This window comes from Trachypithecus francoisi, unplaced genomic scaffold (genome assembly GCF_009764315.1).
Source record: "Trachypithecus francoisi isolate TF-2019V2 unplaced genomic scaffold, Tfra_2.0 Lachesis_group15, whole genome shotgun sequence".
Classification (NCBI taxonomy): domain Eukaryota; kingdom Metazoa; phylum Chordata; class Mammalia; order Primates; family Cercopithecidae; genus Trachypithecus; species Trachypithecus francoisi.
In genome coordinates, this window is record NW_022681460.1 from 87,396,927 (window position 1) to 87,417,711 (window position 20,785).

Genomic DNA, 20,785 nt, shown 5'->3' on the forward strand with positions numbered 1-20,785 from the left:
CCCAATTAGAGAACCCTCACTAAGGGAGTTAAGAGGAAGTGAAAAGTGAAAAGGGGGATGGAACAGAGAGCTGAGCCTAAGCAAAATATAAACTGTGGGATTTCTGCCAGTCTCCAAGAGGATGTTGCTACTCGGTGCTAGAAACAACATTTTTCCAGCAAGTTTCTGGCAGTGTCAGAACCACATGGTTTGAGTCCAAGGTAATTGGTGGATTGTGTCATCTGATGGAGTCATTAAGAGAGAACTAGCAAAAGGAAATTTGAATAGTGGTAACTTGCGTACACTGCATGCCTTTAATTGAAACGCTGCCACCCATGAGAAAAGTGCTTTATCTCCCCCATCCCTCAAGCAAACGTGGGCCAGCCATCTTCTCTTGCAGTTCTTCTGTTTTTGAGCGAGTGTATATTCAGCTCTTCCATGTTAAATGCTTCCTCATGAAGGCCTTGCTGACACTAGGAAATATAATACAGAAATGAACACCATCTGTACTGCCATCTTCAATTGCTAAGGAAAATAATTCCAACCACATGCTCCAAAATATGTGTTCTTTTGTGAGATTGGAATCACTCTGCTCATTGTGCCATGCAGGACCAGCCTCTGCCGACTTGTGGGAGGGAGAATGGGACTGCTCTGTCCTTCAAGGGGTTAAAGTGATGCTGGGTACCCACGTCCCACTTCTGTGACTTGGTAGTCACTGTAACATTGTCCTGGGTTTCCCCCATCTCTAAGTGGTTCATTAGTGGTCAAGATGTCCCTAGCCTAGTGCTTTTCTAGGCTCTTTTTAGACTTCAGGTGGAGGATGAAGTCCTTCTTGGACAACAGCTTGAGGTGAAATGTGTAGTGAGACTACAATGGCCACTTTCTGTCTGAGATAAAATCCAATAGAATTATCAATATTATTTTTTAAAATAATTTGAATAGACCTCTTTCTGTGGTTGATCCAGACTCTCCTTCCTGACCTCTGAATTCCTTCTGAAGCCTTACCTGGAAAGGAGGAAGTACTGTCTGGCCACATTTACTGCTGAGCAGAGTCAGCCATGGTTTATACCATCTCCATAAACCTTTGGAAGGCTCCATTCCTTGGGTGTCACTGCCCCGGCCCCTTGAAAACAGGAATTCCTTCAGATGTTTTAGGTCTTATTGCTGGTTTGGTAATTTAGTTACTTATCTCCCGTTTATTTCTGGAATCTTTTTTTTTTTTTTTACTTGAAGAATTTCTATTTTATTAGGGACATTTACTTTTATCGTTTTATAACAGCATGATTGAGATATAATTCACATACCATACAATTCGCCCACTAAAAGCGCACAATTCAATGTTCTTTTTAGCATATTCACAGTCGTGCAATGATCACCACAATCAGTTTTAGCACATTTTTATTATTTCCAAAAGAAAGCCTGTATCCATTAGCAATCCCTCCCCATCTTTCCCTCCCTACTCTTAGGTGAGCACTAGTCAGCTTTGTGTCTCTATGGTTTGCATATTATGGTCATTTGCTATAAATGGAATCATATAATATGTGGCTCTTTGTGACTGGTTCCTTTTACTTAGCATAATGTTTTCAAGGTTTATTTATGTTGCAGCATGGATCAATACTTCATTTCTTTTTATAGCCAAATAACATTCCATTGTACAGATAGACCACATTTTGCTTATCCATTTGTCAATTAATAGATATTACTAATTTTTTAACATACTTGTCCTTTCTCCTCCACTAAATAGTAGCATTCTTGATGACAGGGACACACTCATGACTTTTTTTATATTTCCCACTGGGCCTACTATTGTCTCTTACAAGTTGTAGGTAATAAAATATTTTTTGGATGATTGCTTGTTGATTATTACCTTAGTGCCCCTTTTGCACTGTGATTGTTATAATTCTGAGTACATTTCTTGTACTCTAAAGATTAGTAACAAAATTATTTACAATATCATTTTCTCCGGTTTTGAGTTGGAGATGACTAAATGGCCTGTTTTGTATGTTTAGGCTCCAGGTGGCACTGAATCGCAGTCACTTAGAACAAATGAAAACAAATACCAAGGAAGAGATGGTATGTTGAACCTGTTCTCTTGTTTTTTCCCCCCCCTTTAATTAACATAACAAACGGTTACAGTCTTATAAAACATTCACCTTCCGGGCGCCGTGGCTCAAGCCTGTAATCCCAGCACTTTGGGAGGCCGAGATGGGCGGATCACGAGGTCAGGAGATCGAGACCATCCTGGCTAACACGGTGAAACCTCGTCTCTACTAAAAAATACAAAAAATTAGCCGGGCGAGGTGGCGGGCGCCTGTAGTCCCAGCTTCTCAGGAGGCTGAGGCAGGAGAATGGCGTAAACCCGGGAGACGGAGCTTGCAGTGGGCTGAGATCCAGCCACTGCACTCCAGCCTGGGCGACAGAGCGAGACTCCATCTCAAAAAAAAAAAAAAAATTCACCTTCAATTCTAGTAAACAAATTCTATTAAAATGCTAATAAAAAGTCCCAAGTGGATCATTATGTGAGGCTGAGCATATAGTTGGCCTTCAATTTTCTTTTAATGTGTATCCCTGTCTTCTGATTCAAAATGCATATACGTATCTTCCTGAGTGCTTACCATGCGCCGGATGTTATCAGGAGATGCTTACCTCATTTAATACACCCCAAAACAATGTAATGGTTATTGTTCTTAATCCATTTTACAGATGAGTGAGCTGAGGCTTAGAGCTGGGAAGCCACTTTCCAATGCCATACAGCTAGTCACTGAGCCAACAAACTTGCAGCATTGTTCTTAAATCACAAGCTCCTAATTCATAAATGGGGTAACTTTTTAGATATTATAGAAAAACTTTTTAAAATAGTTAAGATTTTTATGGGCAATTGATTATAATTCTCCTTTTCATGTTTCTCTGCTAACATTTGTTATTCTAGAAGTGAATTAGAAACTTGAGGTATGGAAGAAAGTAACTGTTTTTTTTTTTTGAAGTGGAGTCTTGCTCTGTCTCCCAGGCTAGAGTACAGTGGTGTGGTCTTGGCTCACTGCAACCTCTGCCTCCCAGATTCAAGCAATCCTCCTGCCTCAGCCTCTCCAGTAGCTGGGATTATAGGCACATGCCACCATGCCTGGCTAATTTTTTTTTTTTTTTTTTAAGTAGAGACAGGGTTTCGCCATGTTGGTGAGGCTGGTCTTGAACTCCTGACCTCAAATGATCTGCCTACCTGGGCCTCCCAAAGTGCGGGGATTACAGGTGTGAGCCACCATGCCCAGCCAAAAGTAACTATTAAGGCTTTATTAGTACTTACTAAGAAAGAATTTATAGCTATTTCATTTGTTTACAGAAAGGGAAAATATTCTAAGTGAAGTTAATCGATTTAAGCTTAAAAATTTAATTGTTAATTGTTATTCAACAAACTAAAACAGGTGATTTATGTTTACATTCCTAAAATTTAGCAACTGGGGTGTTCATGCCATTAATAGTGTTGCATTTGGTTTGGAAGTAGTAGTGGGAGGAGTATTAGGTAAACTGTGGAGGAGTGAGGAGTGTTCCAACATTCCTATAAAAATCCTACATTACTCAAGATCATATGGGATATTTTCCTTCCATACTTTTCTCAGAACTTCTCTCTGGCACCCCTGCCTTAAAGGTAATATGCACACACGTATATACACACACATATATTTATAAAAGCACTTGCTTTTTATGATTCTGTGGATGTTTCTTCAGTTTTATGTGTTATATCTGAATGAAATCACTAGGTGTTTTCTCAAATCTATGTACCTGCAGATGTTGAAGTGGCAAGCAAGCTGGCATAGCTAACCTGCCTGCTACAGAGCTGGGTCATCAGGAAAGGCAGGTTTTTTTGTGCCAATGTCAATATGCTTTGGGCTCTGGGGAAGAGTGACTGGCAGTTGGTGAATGGATACTGAGGAAAACATTGTCCTTTTCTTGGTGTTTTCCTCCCTTGCCAGGGATCATGATGTAGGCTATATCAACAAAAGTTCTGGAAGACAAGTTCATAGTGTGAGCACTTTCCTGCCTAGCTTGCAGCAGGCAAGTGAAATGTGACAAACTTGCTGCTTGATTTACATCTGCTTTTGCTGGAATGCTACGTAGTGGCCATAGAGCCTCCAATCAGAATAACAAGAGAATGTGTGATGCCATCCAAGTCACTGAGTATTCCCTATTGCACCTGTTCTGGGCAATGCCATGCTCTTTCACTAGCCAGTGAATTAACCAGTGTAAGCCAAACATTGGAAAGTTCAGGATGAAATGCATGGAAACATTGTCTCAGGTTCAAAAATGGGGCTGTTTCTGATTAAAATTTGAAGGCGTGGGAGACATAGTCTCTTTTAATGTTCCCCCACACTTGGATTTTTAAACATGTTCCACGAACGATACTTATTCTAAATGAAAAAGTTGTTAAGTTTTATAGTTGCAAGGGTTGTTACATTCCAAATTAATTAATTCACTGTAATGTGTTCATTTTTCATTAAATCATAAACTCTATGAAAGGCCCAGTATTTAATAATACATTTAGAAATATTAATAATGCCCCAATAATTTTTTAAACTTTTATATTGATATGTATAGTTTCTTATTTTCTTTTAAATTTCTACAGAGGAAAGAAAAATCTTTTTTTTTTTTTTTTTAAATAGAAGCAATTGAATCTTAAAGTCAGGTGATTAAAAAAAAATTTTTTTAAAGGCATTTCAGGATATTTTGGACAACTGAAAAACTTGAGGGAGATTTGCAAAATGTTTGTAACCCAGTGCTATTGTGCACTTAAAAAGAGACTAGATGACAGAAATGTTATTTATTTTAGGACCTTAAGAACCAAAAGGTTGATCTCAGCATTCTGTTCCTATTAAGAGTAGATAATTAAATCATCACTTATTAGCCAAGTAATCATCCATTTCTTGTAGCAGTACCCCCTTCAACCCTGAAACTGTTGTTTTCTGTGCTCTGCTTCAACTTGGTTTTCTATTTTAACCAGAACTTTGATATGCAGTATTTTTTTTGCCATGCTTTTGAAGGAAATTTGTGTGTTAAATGTGTAATACCTTAATTATAATTACTTAGCTTTACATTCAGCATAGTCCGTTGGTGTGGGTGTGAGTGTGGGGGTATTTATTGTAACCCTGACATGGAAGTGGTGAGAAGAAAGAGTAGTTTTGAAATTCTTGCCCATAACTACTCAGCTGCTAGAAAGGTAGCTTCTAATTTAAGAAAATGGCTAATCATTTTTTTCCTCTTAGAATAGTTTCCTAGGAAACCAATGTACATAGTCACAGTAAAACATAAAGGAGTGTAAACCAGAGGGAAAATAAAATTAAAATTGTGCTTTGACATTCGTGTTGATACTTAAAAAAATTAATCATCAAAAAGTATAGGTATTCTAATTTAAAAAATGGTCACAGACTGTTGAGAAACATAAATATACATGGCAGCAGATGAATACTAATAATATCAACGGACTTTAAATGTATCCTTAGTTTTGGAATTGGCACAGGTAAATTCTTACTTTCTTAACTGTGAGATGCTATCAGGACCAGCTATGTAATTTGCAAGGTCAGGGACAAACTGAAAATATAGGGCCTCTTATTTAATTTCATGATGTAACAGCAGAGTATTAAACTAAGTGTGGAACCCTCCTGAGCCTGGAGCCCTGTGTGGCTGCACGGGTCTCATGCCCACGAAGTCTACCCTGGTTATTTAATGGGACTGAATAAAACTAGATCCATATTTACTTCTAAACTTGATTTTGATTAAAACAGGCATTTTCACTTTTATATAAATGAATATAAATATTATTTTTCTGAACCACAGACTTTAATAATGTATGCATTTATGACATTTATTAACTTTTTAAATTAACTTTAGCTTCTGTCACTTTGTATGTGAGCCTGTTAGTATGTAAGCATGTGTATATACTGCATAGATGTATTTTGTAGTTCAGAGCTTCTTACTGTGATTCAAAGGTCAACAGTGAGAAAATATCAGTAATCTTGGTTATTGGCTCTAGGTTTTTTTCTGTTAATTGCATTAAAACTGTAAATTTACCAAATAATCAAATTTAGAAGTATCTTCTCCAAAGCTTAAACCTGGTGTTTTCAGCAAAGAGATTTTTAAATGTAAATTCCTTTCTGGAGGATTACAACAAACCAAAAAAAGCCAAAACAAAGTTAAACTTACGATATCTTTGAAATCTTGATGTAAATAAGTGAAAATTATTTGACTAGTATTTATAGTCGTAGGAACTTTTATATTCTTTGACATGATCAGGTGGAAACCCAACCATTCCCGTACCAGGTACGTCCAGACCCGACTCGTATAGTGATAATTATTTGGCACTAACTGTTGTTTTGGAAATTTTACTATGATAGGTAGGTAATATTCCAGAAAGTAAATGCAGGGTGTGGAAGAAGTTTATTCCAGGAATCTGATCCACTCTGAGGAAATTAATTAAATGGTAAATTACTAGCTTTACAAGAGATTACTGCTCATTACCTCCCTCTTTTTTTGCTTTTAGTTTCTCAGTGTAGAATAAAACAACAATTAATACTTCAAAATCTTTTGAGGTTTTTCATTAAAAGTTTACTATCTTCCAGCAATGTTTTGGAATTGGAACCCAGTTTAAGGACTGTGCTCTCAAAGACTGCACAATTGAACTATGGATTGCTAGTCACCACAGTCTCCCTGCCCACTTCCCATTCACCACTGATAGGATTTTTGAGTATACTCTTTATTATTAAAATAACAGCTAAATATTGCCTAGAGACAATAGTACTCTTCCCAAATGTTTTTGTGTAGTGAATGCATTAGAATTTTTTTAAAAAGAAATAAATAAAGCATATGAATTGGGTTCTTTTCCCCCGGCCCCCCAGACCAGGCATCTAACCTTGTTGGTGAAGAGAAGCTGATCCCACCTGAGGAGACACCTGCCCCTGAAACAGACATCAACCTGGAGGTATCATTTGCCGAGCAAGCACTCAATCTGGAAGAGAGCTCCAAGGAGAAAATCCAGAAGAGCAAAGGCGATGATGCCACATTACCTGTATGTAGTACACTGTTTATAAATATACATATATGTGCATACACATATACATATATATACACACACAGTTATACACACACACACATACATATATATATATATATATATAGAGAGAGAGAGAGAGAGAGAGAGAGACAGACAGACAGACAGACAGACAGATGGAGACAGACAGAGACAGACAGAGAAAGATGAGCTCTCACTATGTTGCCCAGGCTTATCTCAAACTCCTGGGCTCCAGCAATCCTCCCACCTCAGCCTCCCAAAGTCTTGGGATTACAGGGATGAGCCATCACACCTGGCTCAGGATATATTTTTCATCAACTTTTTATTTTAAAAATGTAGAACCCACAGAAAAGTTGAAAGAATAGTATGGCAAACACCATTTGGCCTTCATAGATCAATTCAACAGTTATTAACATTTTATAACCTCTTTCTCTTTTCTATATCTATCTATATGTATGTTCTAACTTTGTTTTTAGTTCAATACTTAAGAAATTTAAACTGAAGTGATAATCATATTTAATATACAGTCATATCAAAATTTTCCCAATTGTCACAATGTTGTTCTTTATAGCTTCTCCCTTTTCCACTCCCATTTGAGTTCCAAACAAGGGTCATATACTATATTTGTTGTCATGTCTGTTTGGTTTTCTTGAATCTAGGTCAGTCTCCTGCTTTTCTTCAGTATTATCGAAGAGTCCAAATCAGTTTTCTGATTGTTTCCTCAGGACTGGGATTCAAGTTATACATTTTTAGCCACATTTACTGCATGGAGGATGTTTATGCCTTCGATTACATCATCAGAAGAGATGCATGGTACCAGCTGGTCCCTTTATTGGTGATAGAGGTTTGATCACCAACTTGTCTAAGGAGAGATGTTCACTAGATCTCCTCATCGTAAAAAGATACCTTTCCTATGTGCAATTAATAATAATTTGTCATCCTTGAGACTGAGCAAATATCTTTTATGTCAGTAAAGCCTATTTGGCCAGTGGTTTCACCATCCATTTGTAACTTTGTCTTAAACAATAACTAACCTGGTGCTTAAGAAATGGCTATTTTAAAATTCTATTATTCCTTCTACACTTACTGGCTGACACAGTCTTCCATAATTGCTTCTTTAGTTTCTAGCACAAGATGTTCCAGGCTCTCTTTGTAATTTTCTCCCTGCAGACTTCAAAGCATCCATTTCTCCAAGAAGCTCTGGTACTTTTTAGCAGCAAATTGTGTTTAGAAACCAAGCTCTATGTAGTGAATGTTCTCATTGCTATTGAATATCTTGTATTTTCTAAAAAATACATTTATTATGCAGAATTTCACACAGGCAAAAGTTGAAAAGAATGGTATTCTGAACCCCCCAAATACTTAGCACTTGGCCCTAACATTTGTTAGCCCATGGCCAATCCTGACCTATTCATACCCCCACCCAGTTCCCTATTCTGTGTTATTTTGAAATACATCTCTGAATTACATTTTATCATCTATATGTCTAAAAGACAAAGAGGGGATTTTAAAACTCCTAACCATATAACCATTATTGTACCAAAAATGCTAACAATTTTTAATTTCAAATATCTAAGCAGTGTTCAGATTTCAAATTGTATCACATCATTTTATGATCTTTTTATACAGGTTGAGTCAGGATCCAAATAAGGCTCATGTATTGTATTGCAATTAGTTGATACATCTTTTAAGAATTTTTAAATCTCCTTCTCTGTTTCTTTTTCCCTCTCTCTCTTTCCTTCCTTCCTCCTTTCTTCCTTGCCCTCTATCCCTTTCTCTCTCACTATTTTTCCTTCCTCCCTCCTCATTAATTTATTAAAGAAACCTGGTTAATAAATTGTGGCGAGTTTCCCCCTCTGACTATCCCCCTGGTGTAATTTAACATGTTCTTTTGTTTCTTATCAATTAGTTGACTTTAAATTGATCAATTTAAATTGACTTTAAATTTTCACTTTTTTGGGAGGGGTCAAGACTACGTCAGATATGTGATTGTGTGTTTTCTGTTGGGAAGCTCATAGTATCTGTTTCTTTTTTTTTTTTTTTGTCAGTGTAGCAGCTGTTGCTGATCAATACCAGGATCCATTAATTTATTAATGGTTACAAAATTGTGATCTAATATTTTCTTCTTTTTTATTTATTAATTTGGCTATTTCTTTGCAAACAACTTTCTGAAAGTGGTCATTTTTACCTTCTCTTTGTTGTCAGAAATTGTTGACTTACTAACAGTTTTCACCTGTGACCAATTAATGTTTTAATTTGCTCTGTAAAAAATAGTCTTAACTCATAGACTTATTTTTATTTGTGAAAGTAGTCTTAACTCATGGATTTATACATATTTGACATGATCCTGGACAAGATTTTACAGGCTTGTCTGGTGTATTTTCTGTTCCAGACCTAGACTGATTTGTTTCTGCAGGAAACCCTGATTCCGTTTAGCAGAAATAGTCTTTTGTGACTGGGATCAGGACACTAGAAGTGTTCATTTCTCTGGGCTGGTCATTACTTTCGAGCCTTTTCAGAGGACAGAAGTACATGAGCATCTTCTGTCTTCCATGCTGAGAATTGCAGTTCTCAGGAAATAGCAGGTGATATATTTAGAATATCACATAATTGTATGTTTGCTTTATCCTACGCTAATGCACGGCATTCTCGGAGTATGCTAATACTACCATCAATAATATGATTACTAGAAATGGTTTAAACTTGTTTTTCTTTCTTTCTTGTGTGTGTGTGTGTGTATGTGTGTGTGTGTGTGTGTGTTTTGGGGGTACATCCTAAAAGGGATTTTATAAGTAAAATTATTGTGTTTTAGGTTGCTTAGGATTGTTACCCTTTGTATGGTTAAGCCATCAACTGCATACCTTATTTGGTTAATTTGCTTTATTTTATTATCAATTTTTAGAGATTGCTTTTCTTGAAATTTAATTTTGGTTTATAAGTATGTAAAATACTTATGTAGTCCAACATTAAAGTTGAAAAACAAAGTGTATTGAAAGTCTAACTTTTATCCTTCAGCTACCAACCTATTCAATCCCTCCTCTTAGAGGCAAACTTTCATATATATGTATATATATATTCATATATGTATGTGTGTATATATATGTGTGTATACATATATGTGTGTATATATGTGTATATATTTATATATGTATATACACGTATATATACACCAACCTATTCAATCCCTCCTCTTAGAAGCAAACTTTCTTTCCTTTTAATATCATGGTTTATCCTTCTGTTCATAGATAACTGGTAGCTCACTATGCAGTTTCTTCCACATTGATTTTTGTTTTGTTGACTTAGTGGTGTATTCTGGAAATCATACCATAGTAGTATAGAGAAATATTTCTCACTTCTTTTTATTAGATACATTGTACTCCATTGTATGGATGTATCATAATTTTTCGAGTCAGTCCCCTAATGGTGGACATCTGAATTGTTTCCAGGCTCCCTTGCATATATGTGTGTGTGTGTATGTGTATATATATGTGTGTGTATATATATATATATGTGTGTGTGTGTGTGTGTGTGTGTATATATATATTTTTTTGAGATGGAGTTTCACTCTTGTTGCCCAGGCTGGAGTGCAATGGCGCGATCTCAGCTCACTGCAATCTCTGCCTCCTGGATACAAGCAATTCTCCTGCCTCAACCTCCCAAATAGCTGGGATTATAGGTGCCTGCCACCACGTCCGGATGATTTTTGTATTTTTGGTAGAGACGGGGTCTCACCATGTTGGCCAGGCTGGTCTTGAACGCCTCTCCTCAGGTGATCCTCCTGCTTCGGCCTCCCAAAACACTAGGATTACAGGCATGAGCCACAGTGCCTGGCCTTCTTGTATATTTTTAAAACTCTGTGTTTATACCTAATGGGAAAAGTAAAAGAGTATGCAAATTGGCCTAAAATGATGATCCACTCTGCCAGACTATCCTCAGGAAAACTCTGTTTTTGTTTTTGTTTTTTTTTCTTGAGATGGAGTCTTGCTCTGTCGCCCAGGCACCATCTTGGCTCACTGCAACCTCTGCCTCGCAGGTTCAAGTGATTCTCCTGCCTCAGCTTCCTGAGTAGCTGGGATTACAGGCATGCACCACCATGCCTGGCTAATTTTTTGTATTTTTGGTAGAGACAGGGTTTCACCATGTTGGCCAGGCTGGTCTTGAACTCCTGACCTTGTGATTTGCCCACCTCGGCCTCTCAAAGTGCTGGGATTACAGGCATGAGCCACTGTGCGCGGCCGAAAAGTATGTTCTCAAAGTGACAATCTTTGTCACAAAATATGGAAAGGTTTTAAATTGAAAGATAGTAGAATCTAATTAAACAAAATGAAGACATTGTTGGCTTTTAAGTTGTTGACTCAAACAACGGAATGAAATATAATCAGTCTCCACTTGAGAGCTTTCAAAACAAAACTCCCTCTGCCATTTTCTTCTCTCTTTAACTAATTTACCTTCACCTAGCGTCTTAATTATATGCATGTTGTGCCCCAAGTTTAAAATGACCTCTCCATTTCTACCCCTGTGTTCCGTATTTGCCAAGGAAACCTTAATCTGTTCTTCAGAGACTAGCTTAAGATCAGTTTTCCTGTTCAGTCTTTCCTGATCATGAACTTATATTAGATCAAATAAATATATGAAATCACCTTTGATTTAGGTTGCATCCTTTAGACATTATTGTTAATCTATCCATGTATTTATTTATGCAAATAGGCTTATACTCATCTATACAAACTTTTTTTTAGTCCATTTGTCTTCTAGAAGGTGTGGACTCTGTTAAATTTCTACAAGTCCTTCCCATGGTCGAAGAAGTAAGATTTCTATTCGCTACTCTGAGGCAGGTGTCTAAGTAGATAAAACCTTCCGTTCCATTTCTGTTCCATGCTCCTCTGCTTCTGTAAATAAGCAGTAGGCTTTATGTAATACATTGTTCTCTGTTGACCTCATTTCATATTCACTTCCTTTTCCTCACAGCATCGAGCAGTCTTTGTTAATTCTTTATGATCTCTCACAGTGGATTCAAATTTCTCCTCTTAAATTTGGAGATCGGGTTTTATAACCTTTAATTTGCTTTAGTTTGAAAACTTAGCTACGTAGTGTGTACACCTTATATCTCAGAAATTATGGTCTATAATTATTTTATTTATCAGATGACATCCAGGAGGTAGATATCCCTGTTTTTCATACATGGAGACAAGTTAGAGAGGTAACTTGACATGCTGAGGCTTGACATTAATGACTACGCTTTTGAAGACTTTCTCTTGCTTTCCAAGTCAAAGCTAGAGCGATTTGATGAGTAAAAAAGTCGTTTATTATTAGTGATGAAATGCCTAAGGACCCCCAAATGCAAATCCTACAAAAGAGCAACACAGCCAGGGAAAGCTACCTAGTTAATTTATGGTAACACATGGGAATCAATGACCTTATATTTTTTGTGAAAATGTTTATTTTATTCTTTTCTTTTTTCTTTCTTTTTTTTTTTGTTTTGAGACTGAGTTTCACTCTTGTTTCCCAGGCTAGAGTGCAATGGCGCAATCTTGTCTCACTGCATCCTCCACCTCCTGAGTTCAAGTGATTCTCCTTCCTCAGCCTCCTAACTAGGATTATAGGCACCTGCCACCACGCCCGGCTAGTTTTTGTGTTTTTAGTAGAGATGGAGTTTCACCATGTTGGTCAGGCTGGTCTTGAACTCCTGACCTTAGGTGATCCAGCCGCCTCAGCCTCCCAAAGTGCTGAGATTACAGGCGTGAGCCACCATGCCTGGCCTTATTCTTTTCTTTAAACACATTTTCCAAGAGGTAGAGAACTTTTCTCTTGCTGAAATTTCACTGCTTTCTCTTAGCCAATGAACTGAACCATTCAGTCTATTAACTAAACAAAAAACGACAAGAAACTTCATAAATATTTAAAGCTGCTGCTATGAATTAAACATTGGGATAAAGAACTAACTCCTTCATTAAGCAAATGTTTAAATAAATAAATAAATAAATAAGCTCATGACATATTGCTAGGTAAATCAAATGTTTGAATTAATAATATTTCAGGATTCTGTAAACATTTACCTTGGGTAATGCTTTAAACGGCTGTATTATGTGTGTTTGGCGTATTAGACCTAAAGCAACTGATTTTAATGAAACATTTAGCACTTAAAGAAAAGGTAAATATGGTTGGTTCAGCATTCAGAAAATGAAGCAATTAGCAGAAATATAGGACCAAACATGGGGAAAATATGGCCAGTTTTGTGTGATTTTTAAAAAGGAAAACTCAGTAGAACTCACAGAAAATCAGGGGAACATGAAGCCAGTGGCTCTCCACCTCACTGAGTTTGATTCTATGCTCTCCTCCCTGTAGGATGTGCGTCCTCATTCATTTAGTGGACTGTGACAGACCACCCGTAGTGTGCCAGGTCTGTGGTACAACAGGGTTACAGAAGTGATTAAGAAGTGGCTGTTCTCCTTGAGGGGCTCACAGTACCACATCAACACCTATCAACCTAGATATCTCCCTGCCTACTCTGGTAGATGGGAAACATGTAGTAAAACAGAATGGTTACAAAACTTAGGATTTAGGAGAACTGAATTTGCATTCTCATGACATCACTGGCTTCGTGGCTGTGTTTAAGGGACTTGAGTCTCAGTTTCCCCATCTAGAAGATGCTGTAATAATTCTTATCTTATTAGGACTTTTGTAGAATTAAGTGAACTGTTTTTCGATAAGATAATTATTATTTTCAATTTTTTCTTACCTTGCCATGACACATAGGAATAAAGGAAGACCATGAAATGTTGATATTATTTTAAAAGCTCCATGAAAAAATATAATATGTAATACTTTTTGAGTGCTATTTATCATTTGATCTTCACCACAACCTTATAAGTTAGGTTCAGTTGTTCTCATTTTACAGATGAGGAGGCTAAGGCACAGAAGGGGACATTGTTTGCCAAAGGTCACATAGAAAGTGATGAAAACAGGATTTGCCACCTGTAGTCTGGCTCCACCCTCTTGAATCCAGTGCAGTGCCCCATGGAGGCCATCCTGCCCCCTGCTGGAAATTTGCTTAGGCCCCATCTTCAGTGATGTTCATTCTGTTTATTTAATGTTCTCCTAGGAAAAAAACACATTACAAACAGTTAAGAAAGACCCCTTCCTCTTACAGTGGACTTGAAGTCTCTCTTTTGGAATTGGGTTTGCTTAAAGGGAATTAGCTTCTCACTTAAAGTCATAGGTTTTACGAATTGCTCTAGGAGAGTGACTCCAACATTTTCATCTCACAAGTCCTTCATACGCTTAAAAATTCTTAAGGGCCTCAAAAACCTTCTGTTTATGTGGGTTATACTTATGGACACTTACCATATCTGAAAATAAAATTGAGAAATTGAAAAAATATTAGTCCATTTAATATAAGAATATTATAGTTAAAATAAATATCCTTTTCTCAAAATGGAAAATAGCCATATTTTCTAAAAACTAAGTGTATCATGGTTTTAATTTTAGCAAGTCTCTAATGTCTGGTTTTAGTTGAAGTCAGCTGGATTCTCATATTTATGTTTGCATTCAGTCTGTTGCAATGGCACTCATTTACATCTGGAAAACTGCACTGTATACTCATGAGACAATGAGAGTTTGAAAGGCAAGATAATGCCTCATTACTAGTTATTAAAATAGTTCTGGACGTTTTGGAAGGGTTTGGATACCCCCAATTGTCCCTGGACTACACTTTGAGAATTATTGCTTTAGGACATGTCTTTTGCCCTAGTATTGAGACGATAAAGTATTAACGATAAGATGCAAGTAGTACCAAAGCAAAGGGAATAAAATAGATGCAGTTAAATCAGCTAATCAGCAATTGAGTTAAATGGAAAATTCAAAGGTAAACCCAAACTGTAAGAGAATGATCAGTTTTAATAATAGGTAAACACAATGGGATTGTAATTTGTATTAAATGTACACACTAGTGAAATTTGCCTTTTTATCTTGTGGTTTGCTTTCTAATGTTTAATGTGTTTAATATTAAAAGATGATATTTGAGAAAGGCAGAAAAACACACCACTGTGTGCTTGTGATTATGAAGTAACATCTTAGTCCCAGTTTATTCAGCAGTGAAAGTAATATACAAGTTGAGTATCCCTAATCCAAAAATCAAAAATCCTAAATGTTCCAAAATCAGAACCTCTTTGAGCACTGGCATGATGCCACAGTGAAAAATCCCACACATAAGTACTTAACACAAAATTAGTTTCATGCAAATTAGTTAAAATATTTTGGAAAATTGCTTTCAGGCTATGTGTATATAAAACATAAATGAATTTTGTGTTTAGACTTGGGACCCATCCCAAGATGTCTTATTGTGTATATACAAATATTTCAAAATCTGAAATCCAGAGCACTTCTGGTCTCAAGCAGTCTGGATGAGGTATACTCAACCTGCAGTAGCAACCACATAAAAGCACTTGGGAAGTGCTGGGCACTAAATCTCACAACAGCCCTCTGAATTCGGTGGTCTGTCCACCTCCTCTTCCTCCTTTTTGTTGTCCCTCTCCTCCTTTCCCTCCCCCTCCATCTCCCATTTTACGGAAAGAAAGGTTAAGCCATTGCCATAGTCACACAACTAGTAAGTAGACAGATGACTGGTAAGCTCTGAAGTCCATGCTCTTCGTTTCCGTGTGTCCCTCCACTCTTAACCTAATGTGCTCTAGTCTTTCTGGACCAACCTTATTTGGCTTCTGTGACAATTAAAAGATGCATAAGTGTATGTGAAGAGTACCTGGCACATTCTAAGCCTACACTCATGGCTACTATTCCTCTTTCTCTTCCCCATACTTGTCTTCTTCATGTCATCTTCCTCTGTTTCCCCCCCCCTCCCCTTCCCTCCCTCTCCTCTCCCTCTCCCCTTCCCTCCCTCTCCCCTCCCTCTCCCCCTCCCTTCCTCTCCCCTCCCTCTCCCCTTCCCTTCCTCTCCCCTCCCCTCCCTCTCGCCTCCCCCACCCCTCCACTCGCCTTCCCCACCCCTCCCCCTCGCCTCCCCCACCCCTCCCCCTCGCCTCCCCCACCCCTCACCCTCGCCTCCCCCACCCCTCACCTCCCCTTCCCTCTCACCCTCCCCTTCCCTCTCACCCTTCCCTTCCCTCTCACCCTTCCCATTTCCCTTCCCCTCCCCATTTCCCTCCCCATTTCTCTTTCCACTTTCTCCTCCCTCTTTTCCCTTCCCCTCCCCCTTTTCCTCCCCTTTTCTCCTCCCCCTCCTCTCCCCTCTCTTTCTTTCCCCCCTCTTTCTTTTCCCCCTCCCCTCCCCCTCTCTTTCCCCTTCCCTTCCCCCCCTCCTTCCCTTCCCCCTCTCTCTTTCTCCTTCCCTTCCCCCCCACCTTTCCCCCCTTCTTCCCCTTCCCCCTCTTCTTCCCCTTCCCCCTCATTATTATGTGTGACTTCTAGCCTTCCTTTTCTGAAGGTCACTTAACTAGAAGTCTTTTTCTCTATTGGGCTCACTGTCTCTCTCTTGTCCTCTGAGCCACTGGTATTAATACTCCGAGTTTGTGGTCCGGTGCCATTGTCTATCAGACTTTGGATGTTGACTCTTGAACACTCCACAGCTTTAGGGGTCGTCGTCATGACAGAATCACTCTTCATTCTGACTGGAGAAATTGTACTGTGGCTTTTCTTGTCACTTATTCTGAGTATAACTTCTTTCTGTAGCTGTTTTTTTCTTCTTGCATTACAATGGAGGTTAGATACTGTAAGCTTTTACTATATTAATGATGTTTATTTTAGAGTTTCAGATTGCCAAAAGACAAAACGGGTACCACAAGGATTGGTGACCTCGCACACCAGGACATGAAGAAGGTTTGCCATTTAGCCCTGATTGAGCTGACCGCCCTCTATGATGTATTGGGTATTGAGTTGAAACAACAAAAGGCTGTGAAAATCAAAACAAGAGGTAATCATGAAATGATAAACCATTGCATTTATTTCTCAAATCGCAAGGATGGACTTGACTTTTTAGCAGTGTTTCTGGGAGACAGGGAAAACACCTACAAAATAAACCAACACTTGAAGACATCTAAAGTTTATATTCTAAGATGTTGCCTTCAAAAGTTTTGTAACTGGATAGAGATACACTGTGTCCTAGACTATAAAGGCATGATGAAATAATTTAGTTCTCATAGAAGGAAAATCTGAAACAATCAATTGTAACTCATGTGCTTTCTCCTTTAAGAACTGTATATTTAAAAAGATACATATTTGGTGCACAGACTTACTTCCAGAATCAGGTCTTGAAAAATGACTTTAAGACTGTTGATTCTCAGTGACTATTTTTGTTTATTCATTAGATAGAAAATAAATAGGCTAGTTAGTAGTCTGCCTCTTTGTTCCTCGACATTCTAATTTTACCTATTTTGCAAAGACATTCTTTCCCCTATTAAGAAAATACCACCATTGTGACACAACAATACCAGTAGACTGTACTCATCGTGGAAATGTGGAGTGGTTTTTTTTTTTTTTTTTGTGAGTACCTTGCTTTACCCATTAAATAAACAGTTTCTTTTTTAATGATATAATAGAGAACAGACACCTCTTCAGTTTTTGTTTCTCCAGTAATTTATTGGTCTTGAAATCCACATAATTCTCTGCTGACAAAGCTTTACTTTAGGATTCTTTGTCCTCTTATTTAACCTTAGAGGTACCTCCTAAAGAGAAACCAAGAATGAGGATTATGGAATTGCTATGGTAACATTCACAAAGACGAGTATTCACCTGATTTAGGTTTTAGAGGCAATTACTCTGTAGGACTGAAGTGTACCTTCCCTTCTTGTCCTGTCATGCTGGGCCCCAGAAGACCTCATTCTGTGCTTAGTTCCTTTGAGTATTTGAGCTTAAAGCCTAGGATGGTGAATTTCTGAGTCAAATGGTGCTCTGTTTTTTCCTAAGTCCATTGTGGATAACGAAGACTTAAGATGCGTTCTGAGAAACTCATCACAAAGTTTTTTCCAAACATAAACTAGAGATACAATTTCAGCAGTTGTGGGTCAGTGCCCAAGATTTCTAAAGTGGCTCAGCAGAGAGTTTTTTTATTTTTTAATGGTATGTTTTAGAATTGCAACCTGGCAAAGAAACATTAAATTGTTTATATCAAGACTCTCACTGTTAATAGACTTTCTTTCCATTTTTATGTAATACCTGTTTGTCTTATCCAAGATGCTGATTTTATGTTATACCCTAGACCCTTGGCATTCTTGAGATTGCATCTTTTCTGAATTCCCAAACTGGAAAGTTATTTACTGGGTACTGGCATTCTTTTGAATGGCATCTCGATTAAGTGTCACAATATCCAATGTCTATCCTCATACCACAAGATAATCCCCTTTTCCATGTTCACAGATGATTTTCGTTTCCATGCTGATGTGTATCATGAAGGAAAAAGTTATCACTTTGGTGCTAACCGTCCACTCAGTGATGGGGGCAGGGTGGAAGTGCTGGTAGAAGCCATGTTCATACCAGACTCAAGGCATATGATTTTAATTTAGAAAAATTGTAAATTATTACCGTCATTTTTTTCTGGAGCTATTTCTAAGTATATACAACCACAAATTTAAGAGTAGCAAGTATCTATTTTCTAAAGAGAAACATTTGTAGAACAAGATCTTAATCTTGTCTAATTTCTTAGAAAGCAAATATTTATATTTTGCTATATTGTAAAATGTTCAATGTCTGTTTAATGTGGAAAAGACGAATGATATTTACTTTTTTTGGTGATAAAAAGGTGATAGCTCTGTCACTGAGGCTAGAGTGCAGTGGTGCAATCACGGCTCACCATAGCCTCAACCTCCCAGGCTCAAGCTATCCTCCAACCTCAGCCCCCCAAGTATCTGGGACTATAGGAGGCTGCCATCATACCTGCCTAACTTTTTAAAAAATTTTCATAGAGATAGAGTCTCACTATGTTGCCCAGGCTTAGGCTGGTCTTGAACTCCTGGGCTCAAGCAATCCTCCCACCTTGGCTTCCCAGAGTGCTGGGATTACAGACATAAGCCACTGCACCTGGCCAATATTTGCTTTTAAGTAAGGATTTTTTTTTTTTTTTTTTTTTTTTGAGACGGAGTCTTGCTCTTTCGCCCGGGCTGGAGTGCAGTGGCCGGATCTCAGCTCACTGCAAGCTCCGCCTCCCGGGTTTTACGCCATTCTCCTGCCTCAGCCTCCGGAGTAGCTGGGACTACAGGCGCCCGCCACCTCGCCCGGCTAGTTTTTTGTATTTTTAGTAGAGACGGGGTTTCACCGTGTTAGCCAGGATGGTCTCGATCTCCTGACCTCGTGATCCGCCCATCTCGGCCTCCCAAAGTGCTGGGATTACAGGCTTGAGCCACCGCGCCCGGCCTAGGATTTTTAATTTGATTACATTTAGTAAATTATCTGGATATTATTCATGCTCTCACAGCACTCTATTTCTCTTATGCAGCAGTTTGCACTTTTGTAATTATGTTGGTAATTATTTGCAATCATTTGTTTAGCTGTCTTTCCTTGTTACATGCCTCTATAAGTCAGGGCCAGGATTTTGCTATTGGCCACCATATATATAATGTTGAGATGCTGTCATTCACTTAGTAGTTACTCAGTATATAGTTGTCTGATTGACAGTATCAGAAATCTCATGCTTTAACATTTTTATATTAATATTTTATAGATTGACAAAATTTTTTCTTGCAGATTCTGGTCTTTTTTGCGTTCCATTGGCAGTGCTATTAGAACAAGATCAGAGGAAAGTACTAGGAACTCGAATACCCTTGATCTTTCAAAAAGTAAGTAGGCTTGGATCGGTCAGCATAGAGAGAACATACTTAAGCTAATAGTGGTTTTTTGTATTCATATTATTATAATATAGTTTTCCAATTGATATACTGTCATGTTTTGTACTTTGATTTTCTCTTCAGGAAGCAAATTTGTTTCAAGGGCTCATAAGTTTTATATTCATGGTGATGCTTTCTGTGTTATTACTGTAACTGTGATTACCTGGCATCATTTTCTTGTCTTATATTAGCTGGCTTTGTATAATTGAGATTTCAATTCTAAAATACATAGGAGTGGGAACTGCTTATAAATTTCTAGGGAATTGCATCCTCATGAATATTTCATGCCTGTGTATATTTCCTAAGCTTTTCTATTTACAGTGAGGATGTCCAATTTAATTTACCAGTGCCTATTTCCAAAGTAGGCAAAGAAACCATAAAGTAGAATTAGAAAATGATTGCTAAACTATTAAGTCACTTGTGTATTCAACACTCAGTTATTCATAAGGGGATTATCTGTGGCAATATAAAAATTTCCATGCAACCTCTGAGCCATCATTGTTCAGAAACACAGATTACATTTGAGAAAAGCTAAGGAATGCACAGAGAGGAAGACAGGTCAACTCAGTTGCGAACTACCCAAGCTGTAGATTCTTTGCTGCAGCCCAGGCATATCACCGTTTCTGAAATTTCTTGGGACAGTAGAAATTGATTTGCAGTTAATTGGCTCAGCAAGCTCATCCAGTACTAAGGCTCAATCTACTTGGCACTTATTCTTCCCCTCTTCCAAACTAGTCAGTTCCCTCTCTTACCTACTAACATTTGGTGCTTTTTTCCTCTCATATCTACCACTACATTCAAACCTGCATCTCATTATTTCTCCTGACAAACTTTGTTCTACACAGTTTATCCCACCCATCAGCCCCTGCTAGCCACCGCGTGCAGAACATGTATCTGTGAAGAGCTGTCAGCTGTACCT

The 20,785-nt window shown here is 38.0% G+C and overlaps 1 protein-coding gene and 1 long non-coding RNA gene across 7 annotated transcripts in view; one reads left to right on the forward strand and one right to left on the reverse strand.

Annotated features, from left to right (window-relative positions):
• Positions 1 to 20,785, forward strand: part of ARHGAP18 (Rho GTPase activating protein 18) — a 195,838-nt gene that overhangs the window by 135,144 nt on the left and 39,909 nt on the right. For all 6 annotated transcript variants that reach the window (XM_033235509.1, XM_033235510.1, XM_033235512.1 and 3 more), the window contains exons 4-7: positions 1,989 to 2,052; positions 6,864 to 7,033; positions 16,796 to 16,961; positions 19,727 to 19,818. In XM_033235509.1, the coding sequence (XP_033091400.1) occupies positions 1,989 to 2,052; positions 6,864 to 7,033; positions 16,796 to 16,961; positions 19,727 to 19,818 (492 nt within the window). The remainder of the gene's footprint in view (positions 1 to 1,988; positions 2,053 to 6,863; positions 7,034 to 16,795; positions 16,962 to 19,726; positions 19,819 to 20,785) is intronic.
• The window catches only part of LOC117097549, a 52,216-nt gene continuing 31,574 nt past the window's right edge, over positions 144 to 20,785 (reverse strand). The window contains exons 2-3 of the long non-coding RNA XR_004442987.1: positions 14,012 to 14,134; positions 144 to 452 (exon numbers count right to left, since the gene is read on the reverse strand). This is a non-coding gene — a long non-coding RNA (uncharacterized LOC117097549). The remainder of the gene's footprint in view (positions 453 to 14,011; positions 14,135 to 20,785) is intronic.